This window comes from Panicum virgatum, chromosome 9K (assembly GCF_016808335.1).
Source record: "Panicum virgatum strain AP13 chromosome 9K, P.virgatum_v5, whole genome shotgun sequence".
Taxonomy (NCBI): Eukaryota; Viridiplantae; Streptophyta; class Magnoliopsida; order Poales; family Poaceae; genus Panicum; species Panicum virgatum.
In genome coordinates, this window is record NC_053144.1 from 18,721,341 (window position 1) to 18,741,158 (window position 19,818).

General features: G+C 42.1%; 1 protein-coding gene across 1 annotated transcript; it reads right to left on the reverse strand.

Annotated features, from left to right (window-relative positions):
* Window positions 1-1,141: 1,141 nt before the first annotated feature.
* On the reverse strand, window positions 1,142-6,439 carry LOC120650542 (probable serine protease EDA2). Its single transcript, XM_039927701.1, has 14 exons — window positions 6,100-6,439; window positions 5,380-5,505; window positions 5,071-5,226; window positions 4,805-4,987; window positions 4,591-4,707; window positions 3,964-4,017; window positions 3,812-3,883; window positions 3,294-3,405; window positions 3,054-3,150; window positions 2,704-2,798; window positions 2,180-2,254; window positions 1,948-2,031; window positions 1,686-1,784; window positions 1,142-1,497 (listed from the first exon to the last, which is right to left on the reverse strand). Exons 1-14 carry the CDS (start codon window positions 6,301-6,303, stop codon window positions 1,445-1,447), a joined length of 1,527 nt encoding a protein of 508 aa, XP_039783635.1. The 5' UTR covers window positions 6,304-6,439; the 3' UTR covers window positions 1,142-1,444.
* Between the last annotated feature and the right edge of the window lie 13,379 nt (window positions 6,440-19,818).

Below are 19,818 nucleotides of genomic sequence, written 5' to 3' on the forward strand. Positions count from 1 at the left end.
ACTGCGCGAGCCAGCAGGGTGGTCACCGAAAAGTCGTAAAAAACGCTAGAAATTGATTCTTTTCTTACGATAGGTGTCAGTTTTCGGCGCCAATGCTGAAGTAGTACCTGTACCTAGGGTTTTTTTCCCAACCGGACACCCCAAATCGGAGCACTTCGGTTCCGGTAAATCGGACAGGTTTGACCGGTTACCGGTAGAAACCGGTCAAATTCAAATTTGAATTCAAAAAACTCAGTTCAACCGGTTCGTACCGGTATACCGACAGGTTAGACCGGTTTACCGGTCGGTTTGACCGGTTTGAATTCAAATCCAAATTTAAAATCGTATGTGTAACTGGTTTGGACCGGTATACCGGCCGGTTAGACCGGTTTACCGGCCGGTTAGACCGGTTTACCAAATGGGCCGTCTCATTTTTTCCTTTTCTTTTTTGTTTTAACTTTAAATGCCCGAAAAGTATGTTAAACGAACGAATTTTTGAGAAAATTTGACACCATTAGATTCGTCACACCTTGAAGTATTTTTAGGAATTTTTTAGAAATTTTTCATTTTTTGAATTCAAATTTGAATTTTAAATTTGGGCCGGTACGATACCGGCCCAAACTGGAACCGGACCGGACCGGTAACCGGTCAAACCGGACCGGTTCCCACCGGTAAGGTGAAGCTCTTGTTCATCAATACCCGATCTTTGTTCATTCCTTCCTGTCCCCAACTCAAGGGGAACGCTTGCTGCGTTTTGTGGCACTTGGCACTTGAATAAGAGGTTTCCAGATTTCTTTGGACCCTGTTTGTTTTCACGGACTAAAGTTTAGCTCTGTCACATCAAAAGAATCTTGCTATTTAAAAATATTAAATAAAATATATTTATAAAATATTTTGACAGATGAATGCTAATTCACGAAACGATTCTAATGATCCTAATTAATTCATAATTTTTTACAATGATGCTATAGTAACCATTCTCTAATTATGGATTAATATACCTCATTAGATTCGCCTCGCGGTTTAGCCCTATAGTTCTGCAATTATTTTTATAATTAAATTTTATTTAATACTTCAAAATAGTAATATTCTTTTTGACATGACAGGAATTAAAGTTTAACCCGTGGATTCAAACAACCCGTTAGAGAGCTGCGTCCAAGAAGAGGGAACATTACAGTCATTTCTCATGGCTAAAGGGTATGCGCCAGATGTATATTGACAAACTTGGTTTGTATGCAGTTCGTTCACATTTACAAATCCTGGTAATGTCTGTACAGGTCAACGCGTCCGAGCCCAAAGGTGGGGCACTGGGGCATCTCTCACGCCTGAACTCTGCGGGCATCCCAATAAGCTGAGAACCGCCTGTTTTATTTATTTGCCACCAGCGGGATTATACATCAGCCTCTATTACACAACCATATTTGCATTGGCCTGGCAACATATGCCTGTAGCTCGCACAGATTAATCAGATAGTGGCTATGTTCCATCTGCTTCCCAGTGATGGCTCCTTGTCATGTCCTGAAAACGCAGATAGAGAAACAATGTTTTAGGCCAAAATTGAATGAGGATTGAATTGGAGGTGGCATAGCTAGGCACCACAGTCCTTTGATAACACAAAAGTTCAGAGGGGGTGTTAGACAGAATACCAAGCATAATTCGGAACCACAATAGTTCAGTGGCAAGACAGCCAGATCGACCAAACTAACCTTGTTCTTGACATTCCGATAACCACAGGTCAATGTGATCGACTATCTGCTTTCTTACTTTGTTGAGAGCTTCTGGGGATGAGCACTTGGATGAATCACCTGGTGGGCATAGAATAGACAGCTCAAACTTGGATGCCACTTGCATATTAAACAAGCTACGGACCTAAAGTTATCTTAACCATTGATGACAATGAAACCAGAAATTGTATAAAGAAATCCACCCATCCTGTGTGCTCAAGCAAAAACTGGAATGATGATCTACCTTCAATGTTTGAAGGAGCTTGAGGGCATCCAGAGAGATCACTGCAATGTCCGCAGTTCTTGCACTCAATTAAGTATGATGGTACTGCAGGCATAGCAAAACTTCAATAAACATAGTAATAGCATTCCGAAAAAGAAAATATTTACCACTTCCATACTAGATATAAAGATAGTGAGTGCATATGAAACAGGGAAATGGTGACAAAGTGACATATAGAGCTAAAAAAACTCACATTCTTCTGATGATTTCTGCTTAGAAGCATGGCGCCATGGGTCTTGAGATCCATTTGCAAAAACAATTTTAGAACCTGCAGGCAAGTGATCTATTAATTTCAAATACGTGAAATTATTTGACCAGCCGATACACTATTACAGAAGTCTCACAGTAAATCTGGATAATTGTGCCCAGCCCATTGCACACAACTGGATATCCACATTATCAATTAAGAGATCATAACTATCGGAAAGTTCCTAGCGTGGAGAAAATAGGGGCTATTTGCAGTTTAGCACTGCAGATGAGGCTACTCAACTCTTTAGTTGTTCCTTTACTAGTGTTCACTGATCCTGACCTCACAATATTGTTGTGTTAATGACACTCTGATAGTAATATCTCATACCAATAAATAGTAGTGCAAACCTCAAAAAAGCAAGTCATGCTAAATCCTCATCATTTTTAAGCTTTTCCAACTCGAATTTTCAAGGTAAAGGAAAGTAGCTAATAACTCAAGGACTGACGATAATAGCTCAAAGGCCATACCTGCAATTCTTGTGCCTCCATAGTATAAGTTTGTCATGAAGACATCAGGGTAGACTCCTTCCCCAAAAACATTTCTGCACAAGTCCAAATGGTACCTAGAAACAAAGCAACCACAAGGACGTAAATGAATATGTCTATATATGCCATCACATTGACAGAAGATCCTAGTCACTAGACTGAGACAACTTTTCCTCCAAAAAACAAAAACCAATTTAAATATCATAAAGTTGATGGTGGAAGTTCTCGTTTTCAGATTGTGATGGCGCAGCTTTGTAGTAGGAATAAGAAGGATAAGCAAAGGATACATGACAGAGACAAAAGGTATGAATGAGTGAAGTATCTCTACTAACCTTGTGTCAATCTTTGGGGAGCGTACACTATCATTTTTGGGTGCCACCTGGAAATATGCAACCTCACTGCAAACTTGGTACCACCACAGTCTATATGCTAAAGAAAATCAACAGTCAAATGCATAGTTAATTAACATTAAACAATGTTTAGATAATGTTAAAAATAGCCATGCACACAATTCCATTCTAAACTCTTAAAGCGTGATATTTGGTAACAGTGAATATCGGGCTAGCACTTACCGGATTCAGCAATAGCAGGAGTTGTGTTCTTCAAATACTGTTGATCATATGATGCTACAGATGCCCCAAATTTTCCAATGTAATAATCTTTCACGTAACTAGCAAATGTTTCCTGCATGATAACAGTTGTTAAAGCATGCTAGATTTACAAGAAAGTTAGGAAGCAAAATTGAAATAAGAATCTATCCATCCCGAATTTGGTGGTTAAACTCTACTGCGGTGACAATATTGTAGGGGAGGTCCGGCGGCAATATAGCTTGATGCCAGAATGATAAAAAGCATAACACTTCTTATTTGACTTTTTCACTATTTTGAAATACGAAAAAGATCCAAATCCAAATTACAAAGGTCATCTTATTCAAAACCTCAATCATCACATCCCCTCTATCCCACTTCATGTGCTTACTAATAATAAATATTTTTAGAAAAGGGAAATTTTGGCAACTTGGTCACCAGATATTGGTTCTGGAAAAATGTTACCCTTCATAATCCTGCTTTCAAATAATGGTATTACTTACCACCAAATCTGTCCCGTTCTTCTTTGCTTCAATTAGAGGGGAGCACAAGGCATCAGGATTACCATATTGGAACTGCAAATGATATCAGCTCTCAATACTGCAATAGCTTTCAACAAACAATGAGGTCAAAAATAGATGTACACGGAGCATACCGCAATAGCAGCAGCATCTGCCAGTAAGTAGAGGAAGTCACCATCATTTTCTAACTGCAAGTATATAAAATAAATGCATGAACCTTATGCAACAAATCCAAGGAGCTAAATCAGGAATCATAAAATAACCTACAAGCAGTCATTGGCAGCACACCTAGAAGTTTAAGCATGTTTTTCAGATGCATATATGAAAAACAATAAGCAAAACCTTAGAACCAAAGAGAAGTATTGGTAGGACAGGTAAGTTAGACACATCAGAAAAAGAGATGTGTTCATAGCCTTGCATGAGCATACAATTCTTCTATGTGACTGTTAACTGTCTGCCAGAAAATGCAGTATGGAAATACTCAGCTCCAACATGTTATTTCATATAATGTCTAAAGAAGAAAAGAAGTGAAGGATATATTGCTATCTATATTGAAAAATGCAGACTCTTTTCAGCAGCACCACTATATGTCTCTTTTAAATTAGCATCCTCTTCAAGCATACCCAAACCGTCGACATAATATGTAACATCATTCAGTGACAGCATACATGAAATTTAAAAAGATGAAGTAATTGCAAACAAGATAGGATTGAAAAGTTGTCAAAGCAAAAGAGATACGCTTCTTGTCACAGATGGATTACCTTTGGTGCTCCAAACAACTGCTTAACTGAGTTGCTGCCACACTGAAGCTGTCCATCAACAAGCCTTGTTACTTCTTGAAGTGCTTCCTTGCATTCAGGACCAGCAGAGTCCCCAATCTACAGAGATGTAAATCATATATAGAGGTTGAACTTTAGGTGCAGATTAAAGTATTGTAACTTTTAATGCATAAATCAGGCATGTTCCATCACTAACCTGTTTGTCAAAATCGGTAAAGTTGTAAACAGCAAGAACAACTCCTGAGCTTGCAAGACTTCCACATGTCAAGTGAGGAAACTTCAATCTGAACCAAGCACTGAGTGCTCCAGCATATGACCCTCCAAAAACAAACCAAGAACTGTCTGCCCCAGAGCGATTATACTTGGCATTTAAGGTTTCCTTCAAATCAGAGAAATAAAAGCTCAGAACAAGTGGGTGCACACATTTGGACACTGACAGATAATATGACCACATATGCAGACCTGATAATATTGGCGGAAAACAGCAAGATCAAATAAAGCCTGCTTTGATGACAAGAACTGTAGATTTTCTGTCGTCAGACTGTCAAAAGGAGAACTCTTTCCATAGTATCGATGCTCAGGAGAAACAATTGCAGCACCAAATTTCTTTGCCATCACCTAATTAGACAATCCATCCACATGTATGTTATCTAACAGCTGGAGTATAAACTACATCTCACAGCTAAGCCTAGAGTAAATACTGGAGTCTGCACTATAGAATGTCCAATCATTTAACTCAAAGATGTGTAATTGTATGCTCATCAAACTCACAGCTAAGTAGTCATTGCTAATTCCATTGCATGAGGCTTCTCCACAGATTTTTAGGAAGATCGGTCCATTTGGAGCTCGGTAGTAGTCCAAAAATTCATAGTAACGTTGTTTGAATTGCCGATGGTCCTGCACATAAGAAATTACATAAATTCCTGGTCCATGCCATGGATAAAACAAATTACGCTTGTGTTTTCTTCTGGGCAAAATACATTTGAGATAACAACAAACCACATGCTTTGCAGCAGACTAGAATCTCCCAGAAACTAATCTTTATAGTGGATACAAATGCAAGATAGGTAAACAGGTGGGCCAAAATTTAATATGTGTAGCAAGTTCACTTTGCTCACAGATTTCACAGATCAGAGACCCCACATCTGCTTTTTAAAAAAGCAGACAATAGGTAACATTGGGATTGGGTATATGAACCCAACACTCATCGATAAATACATTGCTCTATGAGCAATCATGTACAGGAAGAGCCATTGGTTGTTCATCATTCAGGTTCCAGGTAACACGACGTGCACGTGAGGAAGAAAAATGGCCTGATCGAAGGCATTCAAGTACAAGCCAGGAAAACTAGGAAGATTTCGGGCTTGGCATCTTCAATTTGCAAAAGAAGTACCCTAATTCAAAGCTGCACACCCGATTCCCAACAGTCCCAACAACAGAAGGCTCCTCAACATAAGTTCGAAGAGGGTTTGGTTCGCAGTGGATACACACCGTGGGGTTGAAGTGGTCGAGGGTTTGGTTCATCCACCGCTCGTCCAGCGTCAGGTAACGGCTGGCGCCGCCGAGGAAGCCCTCGCCCCCTACCCCGGCGGACGGCGGCGGGAGCCAGAAACTGACGGACTCGCCGCCTCGCGCGAGCATGAGGAGGAGGAGGGCGGCCGCGGCGGTCGCGGCGCGGGTGGAGCCGGACCCCATCGCCGGCGCTTCCGCTTCGCTGCTTGCTGCGTCCGGTGGTGGGATGGATGGGGATCAATGGAAGTGGAGTAGGGGCTTTGCGTTTGGAGCTTTCGAGGCAAGGCAAGCAAAGCAAATGCCAAGAGGCGTTGAGCGAAGCGTGCACGTTCCTTTTTTTTCCTTCCTTTTTTTGGCGAGGAAATGTGCACGTATATTTCTTTTCTTTTTTGTACTCGTATTTTTTTTCTTTTTTGAGATACTATAAAAATGTGCACGTATTTGTGTGGGGCGTTTCGTGACCCGCGTGTAGGGTTTTCTTTTTTTGTTTTGTGACCCGCGTGGTAGGTTTTTTTTCCCGTGACCCGCGGGGGCATCCATATGTCTGACGGAAGATGGTTAAGTCAAACATCGCACGGCACATAATGGCCCACCTGCTCTATGCTATGTTGCTAGCCCACGTGAAACTGACACCTCAGCAAGCGAGAGGGCGCCGCAGCCCATGCATAAACAGTGCAGACACATCACAACGTAACAAAGGTGGTAAGTATGCTATCTTTTTTTCTAAATATCATGTGACCTAGTATATGTGGAATATTATATTAACAGATTCAATATTTTAATATACAAGATTCAACAATCATTCCGACTTAGTTCAACAATTCCAATAAACAAATTCAACATTTTATATTGAGATGTTGAAGCTGTATATAAAAAATATTGAATGTATATATTCCAAGTGTTGAGTTTTTAAAAATTTAAAATATATTCATATGGGATTTCATTTTGTTGCATTAATTCTAAACAACATGATGGTTCAAACGGAATCGAAAACGGACTCACGGTTTAAGAGAAAAATACGTTTTAAGCTAGCAAATCAATTGAACCTCCACCCGCTCAACCAACCCTGTCGCGACACCTGTCACCCTAATTTTGAAGCAATCTGCTGATCCGCTCAGCCCGCAAGAATCTCAGCCACTTGTTTCTGTTCTGCACGCATCTTAAAGTGGAAGTTTCATAGCAAACTATCTTCCGGAAGATGTATAGGTATTCTGTGACCCGCGTGGTAGGTAACGAAGATGCGGATGGTATTAGGCCGCAGGCCTCCCCGCTTTGGGGTTGTAACGGCCCAGGTTTTTAAATAGCCAATTTAGGGTAATTAGAACCAAATCATGCATCATATGCTTGAATTGCTTGAAAAAGGATCTTTTTGTAAATATAAAAAGGTTCTATGTGTAATTATGATTTTATGCAAGGTCCTCTCTGCAGTTATATTGAATAGAGTATGCATTTATAATTTTTGTGGAGGGTGTTTTTGCAAAATTCAGAGCATTTATTACATGGCAGCAAATTTTGCTTTTAAGTCTATGTTTAAAGTGAAAATACATTGAAAAAGACAAAGTTCCTGGAATTTAAAATTCTTTCCATGTTTTCAAAATTAGCTCTTGAATCTTTGATCAAATAAATTTTTGCACAACATCAAAGTTGTAGATCTTAAAAAATTGAACAACTTTCATGTTGGGCACTTTTTCATTTGAGCTCTATTTTAAAAGTTATCGCTGGTTTACAGATTGGTCCCTGGAGTTTTTGGAAATTTTGTTTGGGTCCTTTTCCCCTTCCTCCAGCTCCTCTGCTCTCTCCCGCCGCCGACCGACGGCGCCACGCCGCGCGCCGCCGCTCTGGGCCGGCCGTAGGCCAACTCCAGCTTCGCCTTCGCTTCACGTGGCACTTCCACATGCTTCTGGACCCATCCCCCTCGTGCTGGTACCTCCTCCGCTTGCCACGCGCCCCCGCCGAGCTTCGCGCGGCTGCCACGGTGCCACCTCGCCGCCGCCAGTGCCGTGCGCCGCCCGCCCGCCGTGGAGGGCCGCCCCCGCGCCACCTCCTGCTTGCCTGGTAGCTTCTACGCGTCGCGCTGCACCTTCACCGCCCTCCTTTGCCTTGAGCTGGAGCCTCCATCTCGCGCCACGCGCCCAGTGAGGCCACCGCCGGCCGCCACCGCAATCCGCCGTGGCTAGCCCGACGCAGTGCCCCAACCCCTCTCCTCTCGCGCGCATCAAAACCAGGAGGACCCCCTCCTTCTTTTCCCTTCGCGCTTTTGCCAGTTCCTCCACCCCACGCCCCGGAACGCCGCCGCCGCTCCACCGAACGCCGGCGAGCCTCAAGCCCGCCGTCGAGCCGCGCCTCCACAGCCGCTCCGCCCAAATCGACCCCACATCTAGCTTCGCCTCGACCCCGCGAAGCTCACCCACCCCTCCTCCTCGCCCAGTCCTCACCGGAGCACCGCCTCCGCCGTCCTCATCCGCCGCCGGAGCAACTGCTCCGCGGGGAACATCCAATCCGACCACCCCGAGCCCCAAGAAGACCACCATTGGGTTCGCCTTGGCCTGCTCTCCATTTCCCCCAACCCCACCCTCGCCGCCGGTGACTCCTCTCGCCGGTTTTGGCCGGTCAACCACCGCCCCTCTGCTCTGACCCGGCCGAGGACCTCGGGTGAGAAGAATAAAAAACTCAGGGGGTTATGTGAATAGGCCGTGACTCATTTGAATAGTGCCACTAAGGACTCCTTTGTAATATTTGCAGTAAACTTTGAAATTCCATAGAAAATCGTAGGAAATTCAGAAAAATGTAAAATTGGATGTTTTGGAATCCTTGAGAGTAGATCTTTGCAGTAGAATCATAATACGTTAGGCTTTTGTTGAAAGTTTTTGCTGTACAAGTTGTTTTGTGTCACTAGCTTCATAAAGACTAGTTATTTAATCTTTTTCTTATCTGATGATTAAAAGCTTGTCTTGCAGTGAAACTTTTATGGTAGTTTACTCATGTAACACTTGTTTTTATATAAAAATTTTATGATCAGTTCTTTGGTGTAGCTATTTATTTGATTTAATCCTTGTTTAGTAGGCTTTAATTATGGTAAATAGTTTCTGTTCATAATAAATCATGAATTTATTTCTGCATGCTTTTTCTGAGTAGCTTAGTTTTTCCAGGAAGTTTGAGCTTCAGCTCATGGCTAGATCAGGGGCTAAAAATAAATCTTGCTAAACTAATGTCTGTTTTGTTTATTTTCTCGGAATTATTTCTGTGTAGATAAAATCATGAAAATTTCACAGTAACTAGTTCTTTACTGTGTCAACCTCCTGTTAAATTTTGAGCTTCTACTTTGCTCTAGTTTGACCTGTATAATTCAAGCTTGATCTAGGTGTTATCTGAATGAAAGAATTGTTGTGATTAATTGGCTACATGTCTTGGCATGATTTTTGCAGGGTAGCTTAGTTTGTTCATGCTCTGTTTAGGGTAATTGTTGCTAAATTTATTGCTATTTGTGATCTGAGTTGTTTATTTAATTAGCAAACCTTGAGTTAAATGCTATAGGAATCAACCAGCACTCATTTTATGAAGTTAGTATAACTTGCTTGTGCTGTTGATCATGATGCCTTGTGTAGTTAAATTTGTTATTTAACTACTCTATAAACGATTGCCCATGTATGTTTATAATGTTGTTCTTGCATTACATATAGACACGACTGCCTTATCGGACGGAACGTACGAGCTGATCCCGGAATCTGTCGGAGGTGATCTCGAAGCTCAAGCGAACACTGCTGAACTAACTGAAGCCCCGAACCAAAGTTCGGAAGAGCCTAGAGCTGAAATAGTTAGCAACTACCGAGAAGGCAAGCCCCGGACATAACCTATATTTCAAATTATTATCATTTACTGTTATTATTTACTTGTGCATTTACAGTTCTTAGGATTTGAATTGAAACCCTAGATGCATGATCCTAGGAACCTATGTACTGAACACTAGACTCGAGATCGACTACTTGCTAAGCTTATAGGACCGGTAAAAGTCGAGTGATTGCCTGTCACTCGCGAGCTTTATAGGAATTGTTTGTTTACTTCTGTTATCAATATAAGGACGACGGACGGGGTTGTGATCGATATCATGACTTTATGTGAGACCCCGTCTGTGTTGATGAACTTGCTAAGGTTGCGGTGTGTGGTAGCGGTGGTTAAGTTTTTGAAAGTACTAGCCACATGCCGTAAATATGGTACGCGGCAAGCCTAGTAGCCGATTGGACCGGGGAGTGGATATACCTTTCACTCTCTCTTTAGAGATAGGTTTTTAAATGTTATTGTTGATCAACACTACGACTTCAAGGGACAAGGGTGGACCGGGCACGGGTGGACCTTGGAGCCCTGTAGTCGGGGAGAGTGACCCTATCCACAAGCCGGAAAGAAAGGTCAACGGTTGTTTGGGATTGACCCGACGGTGTTCCAGACGTGTGTGCTAGGTTATCCTTGCAAGGTTGAATTTCGATTCAGAATCGTCCGCCTCTCACGATGAAATGAGACTGCTTGATCCCTTTGCCACACAGAGTAATAAGAGCAACAATATTATTTATTAATCTTGATGTTTGCTTAGTTTTCTACCATGTTTGGATAGTAGTTGCTTACATAGAATGGTTAATCTACTAGAATCTTGAAAGCTAAAACTTGAAAGTAAGGATCTACTCTTTATTGCTTTTCAGCAAAAAGGAAAACCAGAGCCTCACAAACCTTGCATAGTCTAGCTATAGTGGGCTACTTATACCCGTTGACGGTTAAGTCTTGCTGAGTATTAGAATACTCAGCCTTGCTGTTGAAACCCTTTTTCAGGTAGGAGTCTTGAGGACCAGGTCGCTAGTTTGACCTATCCCTGCTCTTTGCCTCCTGGCTGGTCTGTAGAGTGGGATTCGTCTTCGGCCGGCAATGACCATGACGAGTGATACCTTGCTTGGGCTAGCTTGGTATACTTTTGCGACGTGTTGTAGCCATCGTTGTCTCTTTCCGCTGTTTTCAAACTCTGAAGTTAAAGTTATGGTTTGTATAACTGCTTTTTAAAGTTTGTACTTGTAATAATATTTTAGAACTGGTTTGTAATCATTTTATGCCTGTGTTGCAAAACTTGTGGTTGTAATATCTCTGGACTCGCCTTCGTGCGGGGTATGCTTGTTCGATCCGAGAACCGGTGGTTGTATCGGGACGTTACCCGACAGACCAAGAATTGTTCCGTTTGAAGTGCGTTTGAGCTAGTGTTGCCTTTATGGTGATGCCCTGCGCACTTGAGCCGGGATAATTCAGGTGGTTCTGCCACAGCTGGTATCAGAGCTGCAAGTGTACACCAGGGGTGTTGGAACCTTGAAAACCATTTTTCCGTATAAAATTGGAACAATAAAGAATTTCGGAAAACTACGTTGGATTCGTTAAGAGTTGTGCATAGAACGTAAAGTCCTAGGGAATTTACGGGAATTACTAGGTGGTTGTTTGTGTATGGTTATGTATCTGACTTCCAGCACTTTACATTTTGTCAAACCATACTCACAAGCAACTCTTAATTTTTGTAACGACGCACCTACGTGAGGTAAGATGGTAAGGATCCTCAGTCAGCTGAGGGAGTCTGACCTTCCCGTCGGTGATGCGAGCCGAACGCTGCCCTCAAGCAGTGGCTTACTTGAGGTGCTTCCAATATATCGACGATTAGTTGACTATATTGGAAGTAAAGTGTGCTCAGTCAGCTGAGGGAGTCTGACCTTCCCGTCGGCGATGCGAACCGAACGCTGTGCTCAAGCAGTGACCTACTTGAGCTGCTGCCAATATACCGATCTCGGTCGACTATATTGGGAGTAAAGGAACTCGTGAATACGCCACTAAGTAGCGTATGTTAACGTTGGCCATACGGCGGAAATTGTATGGCTGCCGCTTCTATAGTGAGCGGTACTGTATGAGAACGCTTTCATGGGTGCTGGCATGAAAGGTTCATTGGATATATATATATATATATATATATATATATATATATATATATATATATATATATATATATATATATATATATATATATATGTTCTGTCAATCTTGTGCAGGTACACTAACCACGATTCGATAAGATAAGAACGGTTAGAATGTATCGACTAGCTATATAGGGAGAGCCGTATCTATGTTATACCACCGTGCTAACCACGTAAGCCCAACATTAGTTGGCAATTGTTTATCTTGTGAGGACGGTCAGGACGTGCATACATATCTGGTTGATGTTTGAGTGGTTCATAATATTTGAAGTTGCTACATGAGCTTTTTAAGGAATTTCTAGTATGAATCCTTATAAGATAAGTGTTAGTGTGCTTAAGACATGAGTGAGTGAAATTTTGATTTTTGTAGCATACTTGTTAAATGCTTAGGTTTCCTTGGATGAAAAAGATGGTTTTTAGTCATGCCTTCATCCGAAGCCCCATCTTGATGTCTAGTGATATTTTCATTCCTTAGAATCTCAAATGATGAAACAGTACCACTTGGACTACCAGTTTGGAAGATCTTAATCCTTTTCTACTTGCCAAATCTCTTTATTTGTGCATTTCTACGCTGTTTGATGAATACTAAAAATGTTGCAAATTTTGTGACATGGGTGCTCATCAAATTTTAGCCTATTGAATCTGTGAGACTATATTTTTAGTCCAATCACTTCTTTGATCTCTGCTGATTAGCAGCGTAGCACCAGAACCCTGTCTATTCAATCACCGAAGATCTATCTAGAAATCTGCCTTTTTATTGTATCTGGGAAAAACAAAATTAATTGGCCTAGTTTGTGACCTGATCTATAGTTGATCATGTGGAAAGTTTTGTTCGGAAACGTGTTCTCTAGCTGCTATTAACTTTTCCTTAGTTAATGAAAGAATTACGCATTGCAGATGGTGCAAGGGTCACACAATGCTCCTGCAGGGTTGGGAAGTGCTTGTGTTAGCGGGCAGCCACTACTGTCCAACCTGGCTGAACTCGTGGCTACCCAGACTAAACTACTCCAGCAACTTGCTCAGAGACAGCAAGAGATTTATCAACTCCTACAGCAGCAACACCAGCTAGGGGATGGGTATAATGTCCCCCAACCTCTGGTTGCGGAATATCAAGAGCTCAATGAAGAAATAAAGGAGACGAGGGATGTTTACTTAGACTCCCTAACGCCACCATCGCGACCTCCGATGGAATTTAAGGCTCGCCAAGCAAAGCATCGGACTCTCAAGCATGACCCAAGCGACATAGACTTGACTGGGTGGGAAATTACCTGCACGGACTTCATCCCACATGGTGGTTCAGGCAAAATAAAACGTTGCTTCAATTGTGGGAATCCTAACCACTTCGCTCGACACTGCTCCCAGCCTAGACGACCAAAACGGGGTCAAGATTCTATGCAGAACAACAAAAATAAGGGAAAGAGACAGGATAGTTTACAAGGAAAGGTTGGAGGTACCCCACTATCCGATCTTCTTGAAGGTGCACCGGTTATGATGGGTATATCCTCTATTCTCAAACCGTCTAGCCCTTACTTTGCATATCAAAGGGAAATCTCATTACCCTCCTTGCTCGTATAACTCTCCTTGAAGACTAAAAAGAGTGGCAATCAAGAATACTAGAATAACACGCAGGATCATTACTAGCATGGTTGTTGCATGGCCATTATTTAAACATGTGCATCAGGGGGCTCAATTACAATTAACATCATATGCATCTGGGAAGGGTTTTGCGTTTATCACCTAACCCTCCGTCTTTCTTTCTAGCCATGCACATTATTTAGGTTGCTATATTTTTACCTTGTCTTGGTGTCTGTCACTGACCAATGGTGCCGCGACGGGACCTAGGGCCTCGTGTGTGCTGCAGCCATACGTTTGTGCCACTAGAAGCGCGCTGGTATCTTGGTACGTGTAAGCAATACCCCGACAATCCATTTTTCGCGACCTGAATATTGTGTTAACTTGGGGTTTTGATTCGGCCAACAAAAACTGTGAGTTTTGGTATATCCTTCTAGGTCACTAACCAGCATTGCAATCATACATCTTGAGGATGCATCATTCTCATGGTCATCGAGCATATGCATCTCGCATCATAATGTTTAATTTAATCAACAGTTTGAGAAAGAATGTCCTTGAGCAAAAACTCACCTTGATATCTTTTCTATCTGGTTTCACCACCAAATTGAGACCTTGATTCTACCAGAACTTAGGTCCTCTCTTCTTTACAAAAATCCTACTATATGTTAGTACTAGAATAATCCACCAGTCTTTTCCAGCCAACTTGCTGGTGATTGTGATCTCATATTTTATCCACCGACTCTTGCCGCAAAGAATGAAATCCTAGAGCCTTTAGTGTGGAAAAACAATTGATTAGTTCACACAATCGTACAGTAATTCCTCTCGCTCATAAATTCATACCTTGTTTCTTGAACTTTCTCTAAGTTCTCAATCCTTATCTACAAAAGATCATATCGTCAACATCAACCTTCTTTATTGTGACTTTGTCCTGTTGGCTTTGATGGTTAGTCTACTCCTCTTCCCTTGAGAGTTTTTCGTTCGGAATCTCGGGACGAGATTCTTTTTAAGGGGGGTAGGCTGTAACGGCCCAGGTTTTTAAATAGCCAATTTAGGGTAATTAGAACCAAATCATGCATCATATGCTTGAATTGCTTGAAAAAGGATCTTTTTATAAATATAAAAAGGTTCTATGTGTAATTATGATTTTATGCAAGGTCCTCTCTGCAGTTATATTGAATAGAGTATGCATTTATAATTTTTGTGGAGGGTGTTTTTGCAAAATTCAGAGCATTTATTACATGGCAGCAAATTTTGCTTTTAAGTCTATGTTTAAAGTGAAAATACATTGAAAAAGACAAAGTTCCTGGAATTTAAAATTCTTTCCATGTTTTCAAAATTAGCTCTTGAATCTTTGATCAAATAAATTTTTGCACAACATCAAAGTTGTAGATCTTGAAAAATTGAACAACTTTCATGTTGGGCACTTTTTCATTTGAGCTCTATTTTAAAAGTTATCGCTGGTTTACAGATTGGTCCCTGGAGTTTTTGGAAATTTCGTTTGGGTCCTTTTCCCCTTCCTCCAGCTCCTCTGCTCTCTCCCGCCGCCGACCGACGGCGCCACGCCGCGCGCCGCCGCTCTGGGCCGGCCGTAGGCCAACTCCAGCTTCGCCTTCGCTTCACGTGGCACTTCCACATGCTTCTGGACCCATCCCCCTCGTGCTGGTACCTCCTCCGCTTGCCACGCGCCCCCGCCGAGCTTCGCGCGGCTGCCACGGTGCCACCTCGCCGCCGCCAGTGCCGTGCGCCGCCCGCCCGCCGTGGAGGGCCGCCCCCGCGCCACCTCCTACTTGCCTGGTAGCTTCTACGCGTCGCGCTGCACCTTCACCGCCCTCCTTTGCCTTGAGCTGGAGCCTCCATCTCGCGCCACGCGCCCAGTGAGGCCACCGCCGGCCGCCACCGCAATCCGCCGTGGCTAGCCCAACGCAGTGCCCCAACCCCTCTCCTCTCGCGCGCATCAAAACCAGGAGGACCCCCTCCTTCTTTTCCCTTCGCGCTTTTGCCAGTTCCTCCACCCCACGCCCCGGAACGCCGCCGCCTCTCCACCGAACGCCGGCGAGCCTCAAGCCCGCCGTCGAGCCGCGCCTCCACAGCCGCTCCGCCCAAATCGACCCCACATCTAGCTTCGCCTCGACCCCGCGAAGCTCACCCACCCCTCCTCCTCGCCCAGTCCTCACCGGAGCACCGCCTCCGCCGTCCTCCTCCGCCGCCGGAGCAACTGCTCCGCGGGGAACATCCAATCCGACCACCCCGAGCCCCAAGAAGACCACCATTGGGTTCGCCTTGGCCTGCTCTCCATTTCCCCCAACCCCACCCTCGCCGCCGGTGACTCCTCTCGCCGGTTTTGGCCGGTCAACCACCGCCCCTCTGCTCTGACCCGGCCGAGGACCTCGGGTGAGAAGAATAAAAAACTCAGGGGGTTATGTGAATAGGCCGTGACTCATTTGAATAGTGTCACTAAGGACTCCTTTGTAATATTTGCAGTAAACTTTGAAATTCCATAGAAAATCGTAGGAAATTCAGAAAAATGTAAAATTGGATGTTTTGGAATCCTTGAGAGTAGATCTTTGCAGTAGAATCATAATACGTTAGGCTTTTGTTGAAAGTTTTTGCTGTACAAGTTGTTTTGTGTCACTAGCTTCATAAAGACTAGTTATTTAATCTTTTTCTTATCTGATGATTAAAAGCTTGTCTTGCAGTGAAACTTTTATGGTAGTTTACTCATGTAACAATTGTTTTTATATAAAAATTTTATGATCAGTTCTTTGGTGTAGCTATTTATTTGATTTAATCCTTGTTTAGTAGGCTTTAATTATGGTAAATAGTTTCTGTTCATAATAAATCATGAATTTATTTCTGCATGCTTTTTCTGAGTAGCTTAGTTTTTCCAGGAAGTTTGAGCTTCAGCTCATGGCTAGATCAGGGGCTAAAAATAAATCTTGCTAAACTAATGTCTGTTTTGTTTATTTTCTCGGAATTATTTCTGTGTAGATAAAATCATGAAAATTTCACAGTAACTAGTTCTTTACTGTGTCAACCTCCTGTTAAATTTTGAGCTTCTACTTTGCTCTAGTTTGACCTGTATAATTCAAGCTTGATCTAGGTGTTATCTGAATGAAAGAATTGTTGTGATTAATTGGCTACATGTCTTGGCATGATTTTTGCAGGGTAGCTTAGTTTGTTCATGCTCTGTTTAGGGTAATTGTTGCTAAATTTATTGCTATTTGTGATCTGAGTTGTTTATTTAATTAGCAAACCTTGAGTTAAATGCTATAGGAATCAACCACCACTCATTTTATGAAGTTAGTATAACTTGCTTGTGCTGTTGATCATGATGCCTTGTGTAGTTAAATTTGTTATTTAACTACTCTATAAACGATTGCCCATGTATGTTTATAATGTTGTTCTTGCATTACATATAGACACGACTGCCTTATCGGACGGAACGTACGAGCTGATCCCGGAATCTGTCAGAGGTGATCTCGAAGCTCAAGCGAACACTGCTGAACTAACTGAAGCCCCGAACCAAAGTTCGGAAGAGCCTAGAGCTGAAATAGTTAGCAACTACCGAGAAGGCAAGCCCCGGACATAACCTATATTTCAAATTATTATCATTTACTGTTATTATTTACTTGTGCATTTACAGTTCTTAGGATTTGAATTGAAACCCTAGATGCATGATCCTAGGAACCTATGTACTGAACATTAGACTCGAGATCGACTACTTGCTAAGCTTATAGGACCGGTAAAAGTCGAGTGATTGCCTGTCACTCGCGAGCTTTATAGGAATTGTTTGTTTACTTCTGTTATCAATATAAGGACGACGGACGGGGTTGTGATCGATATCATGACTTTATGTGAGACCCCGTCTGTGTTGATGAACTTGCTAAGGTCGCGGTGTGTGGTAGCGGTGGTTAAGTTTTTGAAAGTACTAGCCACATGCCGTAAATATGGTACGCGGCAAGCCTAGTAGCCGATTGGACCGGGGAGTGGATATACCTTTCACTCTCTCTTTAGAGATAGGTTTTTAAATGTTATTGTTGATCAACACTACGACTTCAAGGGACAAGGGTGGACCGGGCACGGGTGGACCTTGGAGCCCTGTAGTCGGGGAGAGTGACCCTATCCACAAGCCGGAAAGAAAGGTCAACGGTTGTTTGGGATTGACCCGACGGTGTTCCAGACGTGTGTGCTAGGTTATCCTTGCAAGGTTGAATTTCGATTCAGAATCGTCCGCCTCTCACGATGAAATGAGACTGCTTGATCCCTTTGCCACACAGAGTAATAAGAGCAACAATATTATTTATTAATCTTGATGTTTGCTTAGTTTTCTACCATGTTTGGATAGTAGTTGCTTACATAGAATGGTTAATCTACTAGAATCTTGAAAGCTAAAACTTGAAAGTAAGGATCTACTCTTTATTGCTTTTCAGCAAAAAGGAAAACCAGAGCCTCACAAACCTTGCATAGTCTAGCTATAGTGGGCTACTTATACCCGTTGACGGTTAAGTCTTGCTGAGTATTAGAATACTCAGCCTTGCTGTTGAAACCCTTTTTCAGGTAGGAGTCTTGAGGACCAGGTCGCTAGTTTGACCTATCCCTGCTCTTTGCCTCCTGGCTGGTCTGTAGAGTGGGATTCGTCTTCGGCCGGCAATGACCATGACGAGTGATACCTTGCTTGGGCTAGCTTGGTATACTTTTGCGACGTGTTGTAGCCATCGTTGTCTCTTTCCGCTGTTTTCAAACTCTGAAGTTAAAGTTATGGTTTGTATAACTGCTTTTTAAAGTTTGTACTTGTAATAATATTTTAGAACTGGTTTGTAATCATTTTATGCCTGTGTTGCAAAACTTGTGGTTGTAATATCTCTGGACTCGCCTTCGTGCGGGGTATGCTTGTTCGATCCGAGAACCGGTGGTTGTATCGGGACGTTACCCGACAGACCAAGAATTGTTCCGTTTGAAGTGCGTTTGAGCTAGTGTTGCCTTTATGGTGATGCCCTGCGCACTTGAGCCGGGATAATTCAGGTGGTTCTGCCACAGGGGTAATGGGTTGGAAAAAAGTCCTTTTTTTTCCTCTCTGAATTTTGGACCGAGTCCGTTTTTTCTCCCTGAACTTTGAAACCGTCCGACTAGCCTCCTCGGACTCCCGAAACCGGTCGCAGTACCTCCTTGAGCGGGTTTGAGGGCAGTTTTACTATTTTTCTTTTATGTTTATTTTAACTGAATCTTTGGAAAATTATAGTAAATTACAAAAAAACCATAAAATAGAAAAATCTAATTTTGTTGGACTCCATATGAGTAGATATACGCAGTGAACATATTATATGGTATACTTTAGTATATTATTTTACTATATATTTAGATATATATTTTTCTGTTATTAATTTATAGCTATAGTTTCTATCATCCAATTATTATGAAATTTTTATGGTGGGCTAATCATTATATGATTGAGCTGTAGTAAAATTTTTATGATTATTGAATCATGTATTACTGAGTTATAGATTTATCTATAGATTCGTCTAGATTTTTCTATAGATTTATCTAGTTTATATAGATAAATTTATAGATCATTCAAACATTATCCAATAATTATAAATTTTTTACTACAGCCATAAAAATTTCACCATAGTTGGACGACGAAAACTATAGTTATAAATTAATTACAGAAAAGTATATAAGATATAACAAAAAATTGTATTAAAGTATACCATATAATATGTTTATTGTATGTATCTACTCATCTGGAATCTAACAAAATTGGTTTTTCTATTTTATAATTTTTGTGATTTAATATGATTTTTTAAAGATTCAATTAAAATAAACATTAAGAAATAGTAAAACCGCCCTCAAACCCGCTCAAGGAGGTCTTGCAACCGGTTTCAGAAGTCCGAGAAGGCTTGTTGTCCGGTTTTAAAGTTTAGGGAGGAAAAGCGGAATCGATCCTAAATTCATAGAGGTATAAAGACCTTTTTCTAATGGGTTTGGGGTGGGCTTAGCCGGGAAAAACGTGGTGGGCTGGGGCTGGGTCAGATAATGGGCCGCATACTATGGCATGGGGGCCGTTCCTGCGCTCGAGGAGTTCGTTGGTCAGTCTAGGCTTTGGAATTTTTTTAATTTTTATATTATTTTATTACTG

Coding starts and splice junctions, on each gene's coding strand:
- LOC120650542 (XM_039927701.1), bottom strand. CDS start 6,303: ATGGGGTCCGGCTCCACCCGCGCCGCGACCGCCGCGGCCGCCCTCCTC. Junction 5,506..6,099: donor TCGACCACTTCAACCCCACG/GTGTGTATCCAC, acceptor TCTTATGTGCAG/GACCATCGGCAATTCAAACA. Junction 3,406..3,811: donor AGAACGGGACAGATTTGGTG/GTAAGTAATACC, acceptor GTTATCATGCAG/GAAACATTTGCTAGTTACGT.